Source organism: Macaca mulatta, chromosome 7 (assembly GCF_049350105.2).
Source record: "Macaca mulatta isolate MMU2019108-1 chromosome 7, T2T-MMU8v2.0, whole genome shotgun sequence".
NCBI classification, from domain to species: Eukaryota; Metazoa; Chordata; class Mammalia; order Primates; family Cercopithecidae; genus Macaca; species Macaca mulatta.
The window spans coordinates 178,388,649-178,407,224 of record NC_133412.1 but is presented as its reverse complement, the minus strand read 5'-3'; the positions used below and the strand labels follow the sequence as shown (position 1 = coordinate 178,407,224).

At 53.5% G+C, this 18,576-nt stretch overlaps 1 protein-coding gene across 2 annotated transcripts in view; it reads left to right on the top strand.

The window, feature by feature from the left end:
• The window catches only part of AHNAK2 (AHNAK nucleoprotein 2), a 43,346-nt gene that overhangs the window by 5,417 nt on the left and 19,353 nt on the right, over positions 1 to 18,576 (top strand). For both annotated transcript variants that reach the window (XM_028851941.2, XM_077942009.1), the window contains exons 2-6: positions 15,423 to 15,481; positions 15,587 to 15,685; positions 16,697 to 16,798; positions 17,768 to 17,918; positions 18,262 to 18,443. In XM_028851941.2, coding sequence (XP_028707774.2) covers positions 15,423 to 15,481; positions 15,587 to 15,685; positions 16,697 to 16,798; positions 17,768 to 17,918; positions 18,262 to 18,443 — 593 coding nt within the window. The remainder of the gene's footprint in view (positions 1 to 15,422; positions 15,482 to 15,586; positions 15,686 to 16,696; positions 16,799 to 17,767; positions 17,919 to 18,261; positions 18,444 to 18,576) is intronic.

Sequence of the window (18,576 nt, the reverse complement as noted above, 5' to 3'; positions counted from 1 at the left end):
CAGCACCCGCCTGCTGGTGGCCAAGTGTGCCCCTCTTGGGACTGGGTAGCAACAGGGGCAGGGTGTGAAGCGTGGCTCTCCAGCTCTTACCCTTCCCAGTAAGTGGTCCTGAGCCAGAGCCCAGGGTCTCCGGCCTGACCCCTTCCCTTGCTGTGTCTGCACCGTGCTGTGGGCACCCACCGCCAGGGGCTCTGTAGCCGAGGGCTTGGTGCTGACTGCCTGGCGGGGTAGCAAGTCCAGGATCTGAGCTGGGAAGGTGCCCCAGGGAGAGCCAGTGGCACGTGCTGAGAATCTGGAGAGGGCCTGGGGCAGGGTGTGGTGCGTTCCCATGGCGGTCCGCGTTGGGGAGGGTGCGCCAGGAGGAGATCTCAGTCATGTGTTCCACGGCTTGGTGGACCACACTCGCCGCACTGCAGCGAGGGTCCGGGAAGGGCTTGCGTGGCCGGCGCTGTGGCCAGCTCTACAGGGCGCCTCCCTCTGGCTGCTGTGAGGTGGGCCTAGCTGGGGTGGGGGCCCCAGTAAAGGCTCTTGCGGGGGTCAGTGCTGTGTTTGTCATGATGGCCCTGCTCTGTACCAGCGTCCCCTTCCCATCCCACTCCAGCTGGGCTGGGCCTCTAGGTACGGTGCTGACTCAGCCAGCCCTGCCCTGCCTGGCTAGTGTGGGTGTCAGGTGGTAAACATGTAAACAGCGTTCCCAGGTGAGAGCTGTCTGGGAGTGTTCCCGGAGCAGACCTGGCCAGCTTTTCTGTCTTCGTGTAAATAGAGTCGTTTTCTACCTTTGTGACCGTTAGGTTTTTGTGTCACCCTTTTTAGGGCATTGCAATGGGGGGAGGCCAGGAAGGGGCCTGGGAGCAGGTCCCTGCCTTTCGGGACTGAGGAGCCCCTGGGGCCTCTCCCACCCCATTTGCGGGCCAGTGCCCCTGCTGGGACAGAGCCTTCCCCGCCCTTGAAGTCCTCTGGCCTATTTGAGGACCACTTCTCTCTGTGCCCGCCTCAGGCCACCCTGACATCCCGTGGTGGGGGCAGCCCTCTCAGCCGCACCTTCCCACCTCTTCCCATGCCACTGGGGCCTGGTGTGGATGCAAGCCATTCTGTCGCTGACCTACCAGGCCGGGTCTGACCCCTCACTGCCCCTGAGGCCTGGGCTGGGCCTCAGCTGTGCGGGCCTGCTCCAGACTGCCTGTTGGAGGCAGGTCCCCACCCAGGCCATGGGCACAGGGCTGGCACCCTGGGATCCCAGTGGGGCTACACATAGCACATTTGGTTGTGTCCTGCTGAAGCCTCCTGGCCACCCAGAGCAAAGACGAGTGGGGGCTAAGGGCCCAGGGTGCAGCAGGGTGAGGTGACCAGGAGGTGGGCCAGGCAGCTGGAGCTCTGGATAGTGGGGGACTTGGGGGCATGGGACTCAGATGTTTCTCAGCCACCACCCAGAAATGACTGGGAAGGATGGGAGGCTTGTTTAAAAAAAAAATGCTAGGCCAGTGCACAGGCTCTCACCTGTAATCCCAGCACTTTGAGAGGCTAAAGCAGAAGGATCTCTTGAGCCCAGGAGTTTGAGACTAGCCTGGGCAACACAGGGAGACCTGGTCTCCACAAAAAATTTAACAATTAGCCAGGCGTGCTGGTGTGTGCCTGCAGTCCCAGCCACTTGGGAGGCCAAGGCGTGAGGATCGTCTGAGCCCATGCGTATGAGATCAGCCTGGACAATATAGTAGGATCCTGTATCTACAAAAAAAATTTAAAATTAGCCAGGTATGGCGGCGTCACCTGGAGACCCAGCCACTTGGGAGGCTGACACGGGAGGATGGTTTGATTCCAGGAGTTTGAGGCTGCAGTGAGCCATGATCGCACCACTGCCCTCCAGCCTGGGTGAGAGAGAGAGACCCTGTTTCAAAAAATGCTGGTTCCTGAGCCCCACCACACCCTGCTTACCAGATACCCTGGTGCTTCGAGGGGTAGGGGCTGCTGTGAGTTTGGGCTGCGAGGGCTGAAAGGAGGCCAGGGTTGGCTGCCCTGGGGGCTCAGGCAGGTGGCAGATGACCAGGCCCCAAGGTCACTGGCCCAGCCCCCTGTGGGCTTAGTCCTGCCCTTAGGCTATGCCTCTCCTCCCTTCTGGGCCAGCCTCTATCCTGGCACCCATAGGGAAACTGAGACACAGGGCTTGTGCAGAGCCTGCCTGGGAGGGACCTGCTTCAGGCCTACGTCTGTCCACAGAGCAGGACCTGGCACGCACTAAGGCACTCACCAGACTGGGCTGGCTGTGTGACTCAGAGCGGTCTGTTCCTCTGCAGTCAGCTGCTCAGGCTGGGGGAGCACTCAGGGTGGGGTCCCCAGCTCCAAGAAGCTGAGTGAGTGTTGAGGGCTGGCCTGGCTCCTGGCCCATCAGGGGACCCGCCTACTCCCTCTGGTGGGACGTGGAGGTCCTGGCAGGGTCCAGAGCCAGCCCTAGGAGCAGGCGGAGGCGGAGGCGGGATAATGGGGGGAGGAGCTGTGGAGGGAGGAACCGGGCGTGGCAGGGGGAGGTGGCCAGTTGGGATCTTCACTTCTGGGCCAGTTGGGAGAGCGTCTGTAGCTTCCTTGGTAAGTGGCTCCTGTGCCCACCCCCTGCACTTCGGCCCCCTTCCCGGTCAGCCCCGGGCACCTGCTTGCCTCACTCTTCTGCAGGTCTGTCGGGGCCAGCAGGCCACCAGCAAGAGGGGCTGGAGGAACAGCGCTGGGCTGGGCATAGCCCTGACCCACAGCTGATGGATGGGCAGGGGTGTTAGTTTACCATGGCTCCAGCCAGGGCCAGTGGGTTGGGCACGGATGTCAGGGAGAAATTCCCGGAGCCCCTTCTCCTGGCTCCTGGCCCCTGGGGTGCTGGCGGAGCCCAGGCCATACAAGGTGTGTGGCAGGACACCGAGCTGTGGGCCCTGGGCAGGTAGGGGACAGTGGCTCTTGTTTGCAAGGAGCCTCGGTGTGGGGGGAGGTGAATGCGAAGGGCACCTGCACTCAGGGCAGCCGCAGGTCTGCAAGTCCCCCAGGTGGGCGTGGGGCCTGGGGAAGGGTCCTCAGACGACCCTGTGCTTGTGTGGTACACAGGGGCCCTGGGTGTCTGTGGAGGGTGGTTGCTTCCAAAGGCCAGGTTTACTCTCCTGGGGGTGCCCGAGGTGGGCTGTGGGGGCCTGGGGCGATAGGCAGCCCCATCACAGGGTCACACTGCCCTGGACGTCTGTGGGGCCGGCCTTTCAGCCCAGGGAAACTGGCTCCGGCTAGCCAGCCTGGGATGGATGGGAGCGTGGAACTGCTCCTTTTGGCTGCCAAATCCCTTGGAGAGGTGGCTGGTGTGCTCCCCTGTGCCTCAGTTTCTCCAGGAGCAGAAGGAGATGAACTGGGCCCACCTGCTGCCCTCCCATCCCCATCAACGGCCTCCCACCCTCAGGCTTACCAGGCTTTTCCAGGAGATCTGACAAGCTCCTTCCTTTTTCCCATGCACTGCCCGCACTAGCATTTATTATGCACCTACGATGTGCCAGGCTCTGAGTGCTTGGTGAGCAAAGTGTTCTGGGGACCAGGGACCAGGCAGTGTCCAGAAGCCATGGCAGGGTGGCCAAGCTTAGTCTGTGAATTTGCCCAGCAGAGAAGACAGCCTGGGAAAGCCCAGAGAGAGAGAGCCCGTGGCCCAGGCAGGCACAGTGAGGGCTGGAGAGGCTGTGGATGTTGGCTAGGGCTAGAGCAGGCACAGAGAGGCTTCCAGGACAGTCTGACCCATGGACGGCACCAGGGAGCTACGGAAGGTTGTTTTGGGAGAGGGTGATGTGAATAGCCTCACGGGTACAGCTGGGCTGCAGTGGGGAATGGTTACTGGGTGGGCGAGGAGCCCAGCTCCTAGGTCTAGGGGACTGAGGCTGGCTTCTCCGCCCTCCTGCAGCCTTGGAGGCAGAAACAGAGGCAGGAGCAAGAGCCAGAGCTGGCTCTGCCGGCCTCATCCCGAGAGAGTTATCTCGAGAAGCATGGGGAGGGGTAGGGGATGTTGCTCAGGAAAGTCTGAAGGTCTCATGACAGTCAGCCCGCTTGGCACTTTCTTCATGAAGTTCCACCACTGGGTGAGGCCCAAGTGCAGCCAGCTGTGTGCTCCTGTGTCTGGGTGGGCACAGGGCTCCCGCCTCCATGGCCTCACTCGGGGCGTTCAGAGGGAGGAGCCCAAGCCAGACACACAAGTGCACACACGCCCTAGCACCTGAACACGTACATCCCGTGAGCACACACGTGTGCACACTCACCTGCAAACCTGGAGTGGGCTGTTCCTCCCACCCAGGATGGACTTTTCTGGCCACTGGAGAGCCAGTCTCCTTCCTGCCAGCCCCCAGGGCCCTGGTGACTTGCAAATGCACCCAACCATGCCCTCCCACCTGGAGGCAGGAGATGGGGCCCTGGGGCTGCCAGTTTAGATGCAAACTTGGATTTTGTTTAAGCAAAATCTACTTCCTCTCCGCATGGACCTGTTCTGGACCCTCCAACAACTCTCATTTAGCTGGTGGCTGGTGGGAGTCCTCAGTTCGGACCCGGCTGTGGAGCAGGGGTGTTGGTGAGCCTCTGCTGCACTCCCCAGCCTGTGTTCCTTGTCCCCTCCCGCTCCGCCCGCCCCCCGCCCCCCACACCCCACCTCCCTGCCAGGATCTGCTCCTCCCCCAAACACACTTCCTGAGACCCTGCCTGCTCAGGCCCTGCCCCAAAATAGTCCAGTTCTTGGGGAAGCAGCTCTTCTGGGCCAGGGTGGGTGTCCTCTGTGCCTTTCACTGTGGTACCACCCCCACCTGCCGTGGCGTGCAAGGGACTGACCTGGGTCCTGGGGTCCCTCCCCAAGGTTCAAGTTTGCGCCCGCAGGAATGTTAATGGTAGTGTTGAGGCCAGGGCACTGGGGGCCCGGGGAGTGGGGGAAGGGCACTGGGGAAGGAACCAGGTGCCAACAGCCTGACCAGCTGGGCCTGGCTCAGGCAAGTCACCTCCACATTCTCCTCTGTGAAGCGGAGCTTTGGTGACTGTCAACAACCAGCGTCATGATTCAGGTGATGGGGCCACTTGCAGAGCCTGTCTGGGAGAACCGGAGACGGAGACGGGGCGGGGCAAAGGCGGCCTCCTCCGCACTCTGGGGCCAAGGCGGGGCTTCCTCAGGACCTCGGGCCTGGGAGGAAGTGCTCTTGGTGGGGGACTGGGATACTGGGGGCCTTCCTCTCTCTCCCCACTAGTGTGGGTCCGAGGCCGGTAGCCTGGCTGGGCAGCCTTATCCCGAGGCGGGCAGGATTTCCCCCTTCCTGTTTGTGTTCCTGGGCCAGGTTCCTGCCAGCCCAGCGGCACAGGGGTCCCCATTCCGCAGCTGTGTGGCCAGAGGCGGGTCTGCTGCTCCCTGAACCTCTGTGCTCCATCCCCACCACAGGCAGTGCAGGAACAGCTACTCCCAGTGCGGTTGCTGAGGGTGGGACTGGGGACTGTTTCGTGTGGGCCAGTGGCAGGACCAGGCATGAGGGCCAGCAGGAGCAGAGCTGGTCACGCCTCCTACTCCTTCTCCCACGCAGGTTCCCAGCACAGGGTGTGCCCCGGGCTTGCTGTCGACACCCTCCCTCACCGGCCCCAACACCCACAAGACTACCCTGGAGAGATCTGAAAGTGCAGCCGGCTGTGCCCAGCTCAGGGGCCCTTCACCATTGTGCCCACCCCCAGCCCAGCAGACCTGTGCCCCCTGCCTGGCGAGTCCCTTCTCCAAGGAGTTGCCCTCCTGACCCTTTCTTGGGCCTCACGGCAGCTGCCCCCCACCCCCAACCCAACCAGGCTCCTGCCTGCCGGGTGGGGTTTTTTGGCTGGGGAGGCTGCGGAGGGAGGAGGCGGCGGCTGGGTTTCTGGGCAGCCTCAGAACACCTGCCCCACCCTGAGTGCTGGGCAGGGCCTGGGACACCCGGTCTTGGAGGCAGGGGAGCCCCTCCCCACTCATGACCCCAACTCCAACCGCTGGCAGGGGAGCAGCTGTGGGCCAAGTGACCCAGGGACCCTCCTCTGCCCCCAGCCCTGCTAGGTAAGGGCGGGCTGGGGCAGTTGCCCCAGCTCCACACCTACTGGCTGGGTCCCCTTGGGTAAGTGGCTCCCCTCCCCCAGCCTCAGTTTTCACATCTGTTACCCACCTTGGGGATTGAGGGGCAGGGTCTGGGCAGAGCAGGAAGGGAAACTGAGGCCAGAGAGTGGCTTACCTGCATTGCCCTTGGCTTAGCGGTGGGCAGGCTCTGGCCAGATTCCTGTCCCCTTTCTTGGCACAACCCCCCCCACGAGTTTGCTGTGGGTCTGGTGTGGCTGGAGCTCCAGGCAGCTCCAGGCAGCTCCAGAGCGGCCGGGGTGGCCCCAGCTAGCGGTCCCTCAGGGTTGTGGGGTGCACTGGGGAGCCCTGGCAGGGCCACGTGGAGGGAGTGGGAGGGGGCAGGTGGGCAAGGAGTGGAGGGTTTGGCAGCCATCTGGGAGGCAGAGCAGTGGGGCTGGCCAAGTTCTGTCTGCAGGTTGGGGGTGCGTCCAGGTGGGAGCAGCAAGGGCCCTGTCAGGTGGTGGGGCAGTGTCTGAGTGCCAATGTGAGTGAGATGAGCCCAGGTGGCCAGGACAGAGCTGTGCAGAAGGGAGACAGGGCCTTGCCCCTTCACCGCCTGGTTAGGGAGAAGGGGCCTGTGGAGGAGATCATGTCATGGGGTTGCCAGGGGTACAATTCTTGGGCTGACACCTTGTGCAAGGCTGGTTTGGCAGGTGAAGGAAACGGAGGTTGTGGCTCTGCTGCGGGGTCATGGAGGCCAGGGGTCTGGGCCTGGCCACCCGAGCAGTAGGAAGGTGGTGGGGGTGGGATGATGTGGGGGTGAGTGTTGATGCCTCCTGGCACTGACCCAGCCTTGCCTGCCCTCACCTCCTGCCCTTCTCTTCCCTCACTTGAGAGAACCTCCTCCAGGAGATACCATCCCCCAGCCCTGCCAGGCCTGAGACCAGAGCCAGAGGGGACGTGGGTTGTGAGCCATCTTGCAAAAGGGCAAGGAAAGGCCCCTGAAGCAGTGAGGGAGCAGCAGGGGCCTGTGCAGGCAGAGGTGCTCTTGGGATGAGCAGGCATGGCCCTGGGGGTGCCTCTGGGGGAGCAGTGTCTATGGCCCAGCAACCTACACTCAGGGCAGGCAGGGTGGCCCCCGAATCCATGAGGGAATGAAAGCTCAGAGAGGGCATGAGCTTGCTCAGGGCCACACAGCACATTGGCCAGAGCTAGACTACTGCCAGGACTGGGCCTCCCCATCTCCCTTCATGGGACAGTCCCCAAGGCCAGGATACCTACCGCAGGGGACAGGGAGCAGCTGGTCCCCGAGGCCAGCACACCACCCCAAAGGATAGCGACATGCTCCTTTCTAATCAGTGTCCTACCAGCAACTGGGTCTGGGGCAGGGATGGGGGCCTTAGGTCTGAGACCCTCCTCGTCACTGCCGGAGGGAGGCCCTGGAGCCCAGGCCAGGGCGCCAGAGTTGGTGTGAGATTGGTACTGTTTCTTCTTGGAATATTTAGAGTATAATTCGGAGTGGGAGTTGGGCCTGGAGTTCTTTTTATGGGACGGTTTTAAATAAGGGATTTGATTTTTTTCTTTTTCTTTTCTTTTCTTTCTTTCTTTCTTTTTTTTTTTTTTTTGAGACAGCGTTTGCTCTTGTTGCCTAGGCTGGAGTGCAATGGTGCGATCTCGGCTCACTGCAACCTCCGCCTCCTGGGTTCAAGCGATTCTCCTGCCTCAGCCTCCAGAGTAGCTGGGATTACAGGCGCCCGCCACCACACCCAGTTAATTTTTGTATTTTTAGTAGAGACGGGGTTTCACCATATTGATTTTTAAATTGTTATAAAACTGCTTGGATTATCCATCGGGGCGTCCTATCTTTTGGCCTCCCTGGGCCACATTGGAAGAAGAATTGCCTTGGGTCACACATAAAATACACTAATGAGCTAAAAGAAACAATTGCAAAAGAATATCCTAATGTTTTAGGAAGTTTACGAATTTGTGTTACGCCACGTTCAAAGCTGTCCTGGGCCGCATGCGGCCTGTGGGCCGTGGGTTGGACACGTTTGGTTCTTCTTGTGGGTTTTCTAGGAATATATCCAATCGATCTAAATTTTCAGATTTATTAGTGTAAAGGTTATAATTATGTTTGATTTTATGTAGAATTCTAAAATTTTTTATGGAGAAAGCATACAAACCATGGCACACCCAAGTAGCTAGCCCTCTGGTTGGGAAGTAGACCCCTACCGCCACCGGGAGACCCTGTCTGCCCGCTCCCCGTGGCGACTTCAGCCCTAGTTGGCCTGAGCCTGACTGTGAACTGGATGTGATGGCTCCCCTGGTATGAGCGCTTTTTATATCTAGCTTCTTTATCTCAACCTTGCGTTTGTGAACTTCATCCATGTTGCACGTAGGTATAGTTTCTACCATATACTGTTCCATTGGACAAATACCTCAGGTTTTTTTTATTCTACTGTTGATGGACATTTGAATCTCTGGTTTCTGGGTGCCACAAATTATACTGAGATGGACGTTCCTGCACCCATCTTTTGAGGGACATACGTGCGCATATTTCTTGGCCCTGCCCCTGGCTATGAGTTGCTGGGCCACAGGGTAAGGCGTGTCAGGCTTTGATAGACTCTACCAGACTGTTTCCAAGTGGTTGTGCTAGCTCACCCCCAACCCACACCAGGACGGAGTTCCAGCTGCCCCAGGCCTTGTCCTCAGGTGGTCCGCCTCGCCTAAATCTCGACTTTGAGATTTCAGCCATTCTCCTGGGAGCATATGGCGCCTCGTGGTTTTGTTGGCATTGCACAGATGACTAGAAATGCTGGCCATGTTTCCACATTCTCATCGGCTGGTTGAACATCCTCTTCTATGAGCTACCTTTCCAGTGTTTTCTTGCCCATGTTTCTATCGGGTTGTCTTTTGGTTTGCAAGAATTCTTTGTGCTTTCTGGGTTGGAGGACTTTGCTTGGTAAATGTATTGCAGCTATCTGTGCCCAATCTGTGTTTTAGGCAAAGATAGCTGCAACTCATCGATTTCATTTCCTTTGGATATATAACCCAGTAGTGGGATTGCTAGATCAAATGGTAGTTCTATTTTTAATTTTTTGAGGAACCATCCATAGTGTTTTCTATCATGGCTATACTCATTTACATTTCATGCCCCTAGTGGTGTTTTTTGATGAACTTAATTCTTTTTTTTTTTTTTGAGACAGAGTCTCGCTCCGTCGCCCAGGCTTGAGTACAGTGGGGCGATCTCCGCTCACTGCAAGCTCCGCCTCCCAGGTTCACGCCATTCTTCTGCCTCAGCCTCCCGAGTAGCTGGGACTACAGGCCCCCACCACCACTCCCGACTAATTTTTTGTATTTTTAGTAGAGACGGGGTTTCACCGTGTTAGCCAGGATGGTCTCGATCTCCTGACCTCATGATCCGCATGCCTTCACCTCCCAAAGTGCTGGGATTACAGGCGTGAGCCATTGCGCCTGGTCAGAAGTTCTTAATTCTAATATAGACCAATATCTGTCATTTTTTGTGTGTTCCGTTTAATAATTTATCCCCTACTCTAAAAGTAATTTCTATTTATTTTCTAGAAATTTTATTGGTAAGCCTTTAACTTTGGATCTATAATCCACATGAAATTAATTTTCTGTGGCTGAGATGGGGCGAAGATTAATGTTTTTCCATATGGATATCCAGTGGATCCCAGGCCATTTATTGAACAGATCATCACAGCTTTATGTGTGTGTGTCTGTTTCTGGGATCTCTGTTCTGTTCCGTTGGTCTTTGTTTTTTTTTTTGTTTGTTTTTGAGACAGAGTCTCACTCTGTTGCCCGGGCTGGAGTGCAGTGGCCGGATCTCAGCTCACTGCAAGCTCCGCCTCCCGGGTTTACGCCATTCTCCTGCCTCAGCCTCCCAAGTAGCTGGGACTACAGGCGCCCGCCACCTCACCCGGCTAGTTTTTTGTATTTTTTAGTAGAGATGGGGTTTCACCGTGTTAGCCAGGATGGTCTCGATCTCCTGACCTCGTGATCCGCCTATCTCGGCCTCCCAAAGTGCTGGGATTACAGGCTTGAGCCACCGCGCCCGGCCCCGTTGGTCTTGATTTGCATTTCCCTGATAACGGAAAATGTTGAGCATCTTTTCTTGTGCTTATTGAGCACTCGTACATCTTCTTTTGTGAAATGTCTGTTCAAATCTTCTGCCCATTTTTAATTGAGTGTTTTTTCTTCTATTGAGTTGTACATGGGCTCCATGCAAGTCCTTTGCCAGATACATTCATTGCCTTTTCATTTTCTGAGGAAAATGAAAGCTCTTAAGGCCAGTGTTTTAAATTATGAGAACTTAAATTTATCAGTTTTCCTTCTACTATCCTTACCTTCTGTATCCTAAGAAAACATTGCTGCCTTCAAGGTGGTAAATAATTTCTCCTATATTTTCTTCTAGAAGTTTTATAGTTTTCAGTTTACCTCTATGATTCATTTTGAATTCATTTTCATTTGTGATGGGATGGAAGGGTCCAGGTTTATTGGTTTCCCAGTAAATACCCAGCTGTTCCAGGACCATTTGGTGAAAAGACTTTGTTTTCTATTGGAATAACTGGGCTGCTTTGACAAGAATTTGGCCGGGCATGCACAGGTTGCTGTCAGGAGTGTTCTCACACAGGTTCACACCTGTACTTTGGGAGGCCAAGGCAGGTGGATCACTTGAGGCCAGGAGTTCAAGACCAGCCTGGGCAACATGGTGAAACCCCATCTTTACTAAAAGTACCAAAAAAAAAAAAATTAGCGAGGCATGATGGTGCATGCCTGTAATCCCAGCTACTTGGGAGGATGAGGCACGAGAAATGCTTGAACCCAGGAGGCAAAAGTTGTAGTGAGCAGAGATTGTGCCACTGCATTCCAGCCTGAGTGACAGAGTGAGATCCTGTCTCAAAACAAAACAAACAAACAAACAAGAATTAATTGGCCATGTAAGTGTGGGGCTGTTCTGGACTTTGTTTTCTGTTCACTGATTTGTGTTTCTGCCACACTGTCTTGATTCCATTGGGGGTCAGAGAAGAGATCTAGGGTGATTGAAGTGATTTTAAATTTGTTGAGGCAGGTTTCTGAGCCAGCATGGGGACTGTCTCAGTGACTGTCCCCTGTGCACCTGAGAGCAGCATGCTCCGGCTGCTGTCTGGAGTGTTCTCCTAGTGCCAGTTTGGTCTTGTTGGTTGATGGGTGCTTCAAGTGTTTTGTATCTTCCCCTATTCTACTTTGTAAGGTTATCATTTCCTAAGAGTGTTAAAATGTCCTATTGTATAATAATTATGGATTTATTTCTCCTTTCAGTTTTGCCGGTTTTTACTTCAGTGTTTTAAAAAGGAGATCTAGGTGTTTTTTTATTTGTTTTTTGAGATAGGGTCTTGCTCCGTCACCCCGGCTGGAGGGCAGTGGCACGATCTCGGCTCACTGTAGCCTCAACCTCCTGGGCTCAAGTGATCCTTCTACCTCAGCCTCCTGAGTAGCTGGGACTACAGATGTGCACCACCATGCGTGGCTAACTTTTTAATATTTTCTAGAGATAAGGTCTCACTGTGTTGCCCAGGCTAGTCTCAAACTCCTGGCCTCAAGTGATCCTCCTTCCTCAGTCTCTTAAAGTGCTGGGATTATGGCGCAAGCCACTGTGCCCAGCCTACTATTCCATCTTAGTTCCACTATTGGTTTATTACCTATACATGTTTTTTTTTTAATGGTTGCATTATGGTTTATACTCTGAATATTTAACTTATTACAGTATAATTTCAAGTAAGATTGTCCTACTTCAAGTATAATGTAAGATCTTCACAACAGCAACTTCTGCACTCCATCCCCATCCCGTCATATGCTTTACTTCTATATTTGTAAAATTCTAAGATACATTTTATTTTATTTGTTATTATTTTTTTGGAGACAGAATCTTGGTCTGTTGCTGAGGCTGGAGTGCAGTGGAAGGATCTCAGTTCACTGCAACCTCTGCCTCCTGGGTTCAAGTGATTCTCCTGCCTCTGCTTCTTGAATAGCTGGGATTATAGACGTGCACCACCACGCCCAGCTAATTTTTGCATTTTTAGTAGAGACAGTGTTTCACCATGTTGACCAGGCTGGTCTCGAACTCCTGGCCTCAAGTGATCTACTCTCCTAGGCCTCCCAAAGTGCTGGGATTACAGGTGTGAGCCACCGTGCTGACTTATTTTTGTTTTATACAGTTAATTACCTTTTTCTTTTACGGTTTCATTGACATATAGTTTAGAAACCATAGAACCCACCCATTGTAAATGTATAATTCAGTCATTTTACTAACCTTATAGAGTTGAGCAAACATCACCACAATCCAGTTCTGAAACACCTCCATCACCTTCCAAATTTTCTGAACCCCACTTAACAATCAATCTCCCTTCCCACTCCCAGCCCCAGGCAATGCCAGCTTAATTCTGGTAAATTATAGAAACTTTGGTCCAAGGTACACTTGTCCCTCAGCATCCATGGGGGATTGCTTCTAGGAACTCCCTCGGATACCAAAATTCAAGGATGCTCAAGTCCTTCTATAAAGCGATGTAGTATTTGCAAATAACCTACATACATCTTCCCTCTCCAATACTTTAAATCGTCTCTAGATTACTTGTAATACCTAATGTAATGTAAATGCTATGTAAATAGCTGGTATACTCTGTTGGTTAGGGAATAATGACAAGAAAAAAGTCTGTACATGTTCAGTATAGATGCAATTTTTGGAAGGACATTTTTGACCCAAGTTTCATTGAACTCAGGACACAGAAACCACTGATATGAAAGGCTAACTGTATACCCTCTCCTCCCACTCCTTTTTGCTATTATTGTCACATATATACTGCATCTATATATGTTATAATCCTAACAATATGGTGTTCGAATTGTTGCCTTATATAAGTGCTTCACAGACTATTGCCTGTCTTCTAAATCCAGCCTCCTTTTTGTTTTACAAGTAAAGTTTTGTTGAAACAGTTATGCTCATTTATTTACATATTATCTATACTCTATAGCTGCTTCTGTATTATAGCTGCAGAGATACAACAGAGATCATGTGGCCTGTTAAGCTTAAAATATTTACTATATTGCCTTTTTCAAGAAAAGTTTGTCAATCCTTGCTTTATACAATCCTCTGTTTTTGAAAGAAGTTAAGAAATAAAATTAGGACAATATATATTCAGAGTCTTTTATATTTGCCTACATATTTACCACTTTTTGCATTCTTCATTTCTTCCTGTGCATTTGACTTACTGTCTGGTATTAGTTCCTTTCAGTCCGAAAGGCTTCTTTAGTATATCTTGTAAGGCAGATTTGCTAGCAATGAGATTTCCAAGTCTTTGTTCATTTGGGAATGCCTTTATTTTGCCTTTTTTAAAATTTAAATTTTTATTTTTTTGAGACAGAGTCTTGCTCTGCCTGACTGGAGTGAGGTGGTGCAATCACAGCTCACTGCAGCCTCAACCTCTCAGGCTTAAGCTATCCTCCTGCCTCAGCCTCCTGAGCAACTGGGACTATAGGCATGCACCACCATGACCCGCTAATTTTAAAAAAAAATTTTGGGCCGGACGCGGTAGCTCACACCTGTAATCCCAGCACTTTGGGAGGCTGAGGCCGGTGGATCATGAGGTCAAGAGTTTGAGATCAGCCTGGCCACCATGGTGAAACCCCATTTCTACTAAAAATACAAAAATTAGCGGGGCATGGTAGCGCGTGCCTGTAGTCCCAGCTACTCGGGAGGCTGAGGCAGAAGAATTACTTGAACCCGGAAGGCAGAGGTTGAAGTGAGTCAAGATCGTGCTACTACACTTCATCCTGGGTGACAGAGTGAGACTCCGTCTCAAAAAAAAAAAAAAAAATTGTAGAGATGAGATCTTACTATATTGCTCAGGCTGGCCTTGAATTTCTGGGCTCGAGTTATCGTCCCACCTCAGCCTCCCAAAGTGCTGGGATTACAGGCATAAGCCATCATGCCCAGACTATTTTGCCTTTATTTTTGAAGGATAGGTTGCTTAATATCAAATTCTTCGTTGACAACATTTTCTTTCAGCCCTTTGAATATACTGCTCCACTTTCTTGTGGCCTCTACGGTTTTGATGTGATTCAGATGTTAGTTGTATTTTTATGCCCTTATTATGTGATAGGTCCCTTTCTCTTGAGCATTTTGACTATGATGCGTCCAGGTGTGGATCTCTGTGTTTCTCCTGCTTAGGTTTTGTCGAGCTTCTTGGATTCTGCAGATTGTTTTCAGCCATCACTTCTTCAACTCTCTCTTCTGTCTCTTTATCTTATGGTTAATGCTCTGAGGCTCTGTTTTTCTTCAATCAGCCTTCCTCCTGACCCCCGTTCTTCAAATTGGTTAATTTATATTAATCTACAAGTTGATGATTCTTCCGGTATCTCAAATCTATTGGTGAACCCCAGTAGTAAATTTTCAACTCCAGAATTTTTGCTTGCCTTTTAAAAAATAAGTTTTATTTATTTATGAGATTCTTTCTTCATTATTGTTAACATATTTTCCATTAATTTTTTAAACATGGTTTTTTTTGTGTGTGTTTCGAACAAACTCTTTTTTTTTTCTTTTTGAGATGGAGTTTCACTCTTGTTGCCCAGGCTGGAGTACAACGGTGCAATCTCAGCTCACCGCAACCTCCACCTCCCAGGTTCAAGCGATTCTCCTTCCTCAACCTCCTGAGTAGCTGGGATTACAGGCATGTGCCACCATGCCCGGCTAATTTTGTATTTTTAGTGGAGATGGGGTTTCTCCATGTTGGTCAGGCTGGTCTTGAACTCCCGACCTCAGGTGATATACCTTCCTCGGCCTCCCAAAGTTTTGGGATTACAGGTGTGAGCCACCGCGCCCAGCCTGAACAAACTTTTAATAGTTTCTTTGAAGTCTGTATTAAACCCAACACTGATGGACATTTAGAGATACTTTCCATTCACTGCTTTTTTTCTCAGTATGGATCATACATTCTTGTTTCTTTGCGTAACTTGTAATTTTTTGCTGGCTGCTGGACATTTTAGATAATACATTCGAGCAACTCTGGATTCTGATCCTCCCAGGGTGTGGTTATACAATAACTAACACCTTGTGTTTGTTTAGTAACTTTCTTGGACTAAATCTGTTCCAACTTGGAATAAGTCCAGTCTCAATTCAGTGCTACCTGACTTGATGCCACAGCCTCTCCAGCCCGATAGCTGTGGATCCTCCCCTGGCCCCTGAATTTGCTCTCAGATCCAGTGTCCAGGACAGGACTATGCCACCTCCACAGTGTACATACACTCCTGGCTCCCTCCCCCGGGCCCCGATCTGCTCCCCCAGCCTGCTTATCTCCACTGACAGCCACTCTCTCTGCAGTGTCTGGCCGACAGCTGCAGCCCAGGGAGCCAGATGCAGAAACTGAAGATGACCACTCTGTAAGTGAGAGCGGGAGGAAGTGTGTCCTCCTCATACCCTGCCCCCATTCTCCCTGGGCCCTGGGAGAACTGAGTGGCAAAAGGAACTGGATTCTCTCCTGTCAGGTGACTGAAGGGCCTGCAGATGAGGTCATTCGACCACGGCCACAGGGGTCCTCACCTGTCTACGAATACACGACTGAGGCTGCTGACTTTGGACTCCAGGTGAGCCTGCTGGGCAGAGCCCCACAGGCACCCAGCTCTCCCCCTGCATCGCCCTGTGTGGGCAACTCACTCATGTCTGTGCAGCCCTGCCGCCCTGCCTCGCTGCCCACTGGGCAGTGCCCACTCAGATGTCCTCTCAGACTCCTCTGTGCCCTTGGGTTCCTCCCTGCGGCTGGCCAGGGCACAGTGGGATGGAGGTGCCTGCAGCTCTTGTGAGCATGCGTGTGGGCGGATGGGGACAGGCCTCGTGTTACTGTGTGTGTGTTTCAGGGGCACAGGTTGTGTGCATACCTGAACCTGTGTAACACACTCATGCTGTCTTTGGGGACAAGGCCCCATGGCTACCTCTGGAGACAAGGACTTGGGGAAGGGATCAGAGGAGCCATGTCTATGAAAGGATTCCTTTTTGTACAATTTGAATTTTTTTTTTTTTTTTTTTTGAGACGGAGTCTCGCTCTGTCGCCCAGGCTGGAGTGTAGTGGCCAGGTCTCAGCTTACTGCAAGCTCCGCCTCCCGGGTTTACGCCATTCTCCTGCCTCAGCCTCCGGAGTAGCTGGGACTACAGGCGCCCGCCACCTCGCCCGGCTAGTTTTTTGTATTTTTTAGTAGAGACGGGGTTTCACCGGATAAGCCAGGATGGTCTCGATCTCCTGACCTTGTGATCCACCCGTCTCGGCCTCCCAAAGTGCTGGGATTACAGGCTTGAGCCACCGCGCCCGGCCTACAATTTGAATTTCTTATCTCCCTCCGTATGAAACTCTAGTTGCTGTGGGGCTTCCCTGTGGGCGCTGTGGGCTGTAGGCTGGGCCCTGTCAGGAAGCAGGAAGGCCGAGAGTTGCCTTTTCTCTGTGGATGTGCCTGGAGGGACCCGGCTCCCTCTGCACACAGCTGCATGTTGGAGGTTCTGGGCCCCTCTGAAGGGAGGGCTCCTGGTCTGGCACCAGCCTACCTGTGCCCCTCCCTGTCCCTGAGCTGGGGCAGGTGCCTAACTCCCAGCACTTGTGGCTGCAGGAAGACGCTCCCGGCAGGCAAGGTTCCGCTGGGAGACGGAGATCCTGGTGGAAGCGGGATTCAGGGGACTCACGGACATTTTTCAGGATGAGTCGTCCAGAGGTGGGTACAGAAGGAGCTGAGGGTCACAGAGGTGTGTCCGTCCACAAAGGATCCAGCCAGAGAGTTTGAGGTCAGAGCAGGCGGGGGAGGAGCAAAGAGGCTGGCAGTGTGCCCAGTGCCCTGGGGAGGAGGGGTGTTCTTGTCCCCCTTGTCAGGCCTGGGGAAACGCAGGGGCTCCAGAAGGCTAAATCTGGTTCTGACCCTCCCCACTCCTCCCTGGTGTAGAGTTTGATGCATAGCCAAGCTCCCAGCCAGGTAGACCTGGCTGTGCAGACCTCAATTTCCTCCTCTGTACAATGGGGCAGTGCTGGTGTCTGTTGCATATTCAAGTCACGGGGCTGAAAGGGCCAGTCAGCACCCAGGCCATGTAACTATGGAAGGTGCTAGACTCTGCTAGCACCCGGTGATGAGGGGACTCTGCCTCTAAAGCAACTGTTCTTTTTTCTTTTTTTTTTTTCCCTGGATGCCCCAGCAGTCCAAGAGCTCTACAGGACACAGGCCCCATCCTGTCCCAGGTCTGGCAGGTTGCGCCCAATGTCCCGTATTTTCCTTGGCATTGCTGTTCTTCCTTGTCTTGAGCATCAGGTGCCTTGCACACAATTCATACTTCACGTGTTTGTGAAGAATGCACAAAGGAGCTGAAAAGGGAACCTCTGGCCACAGGGAAAGCAGAAGTCGTTCTGCCCTGTTCCTGGTGCCCTGCTGGGCCTGGTGGCATGGACAGGCTGTGCCTAAGTCCTGGCAGGTTGGGGTGGGGACAAGAGTTCTGGAAGCTTCCAGCTGGCTTCCTCCAGAGCTCAGACACAGCTAGCTGAGCCCACCCGGTGGGTGCCCCACACTGTTCTGTGTTGTCCGGGCTGATGGGAAGGATGGTGGGGTGCCCATCCTCTGGAGACTCAGGTCCCAGCAGGGACGCTTACGGTGGGACTGGCACATGCTCACCATGGCCCTGATGTGCTTCTGCTCCAGTCCATGCAGGAGGCAACAGAGGTGACGCTGAAGACAGAGGTGGAGGCGGGAGCCAGTGGCTACAGTGTCACAGGCGGTGGGGACAAGGGGATCTTTGTCAAGCAAGTGCTGAAGGACTCCTCAGCTGCCAAGCTTTTCAACTTGAGAGAAGGTGCCATGGCAGTTCCATCCCTGGGGTCCCCATTCTCCCCACCAGAATGGGAGGGACCTGGAGGGGGGCATTGAGGGGGATAGGAGCCACACCTGGAGCCTAGGACGACCTCCTCACGTCTCTGCACAGCTGCTTGAGGCTGGGATCACCCACTGCATCTAGTAAAATGGGGGACCCCATCCACCTTCCCTGTGCCTGAGACACTCGGTGGGGGACTGGTGGGGCAGACTCAGTGGGATCCCCCCTATGCATGCTCCTGGGGCCCTCCTCGCCAGCCAAGGCAAGACAGCAGACCCCATCTCATTCACACACCCGGCCCTGGGGCTGCTCTTTCTTGGTCTAGGGGATCAGCTGCTCAGTGCAACCGTGTTCTTTGACAACATAAAATATGAAGATGCTCTCAAAATCCTTCAGTACTCAGAGCCGTACAGGGTTCAGTTCAAAATCAGACGGCAGCTCCCTGCTCCACAGGATGAAGAGTGGGCCTCCAGCAATGCCCAGCATGGCCCACAGGGCAAGAAGGAGGTGAGACCACCATGCCTGTGGGGCAGGGCCCCAGCTGGCTTCACTACCCTGCTGGCTGAGCTGGGAGGGGATAGCACTCCCAATCCATCTGTCCCTGGGCCAGGGTCTCAGGCTTCTTGGACTGGTACCAACA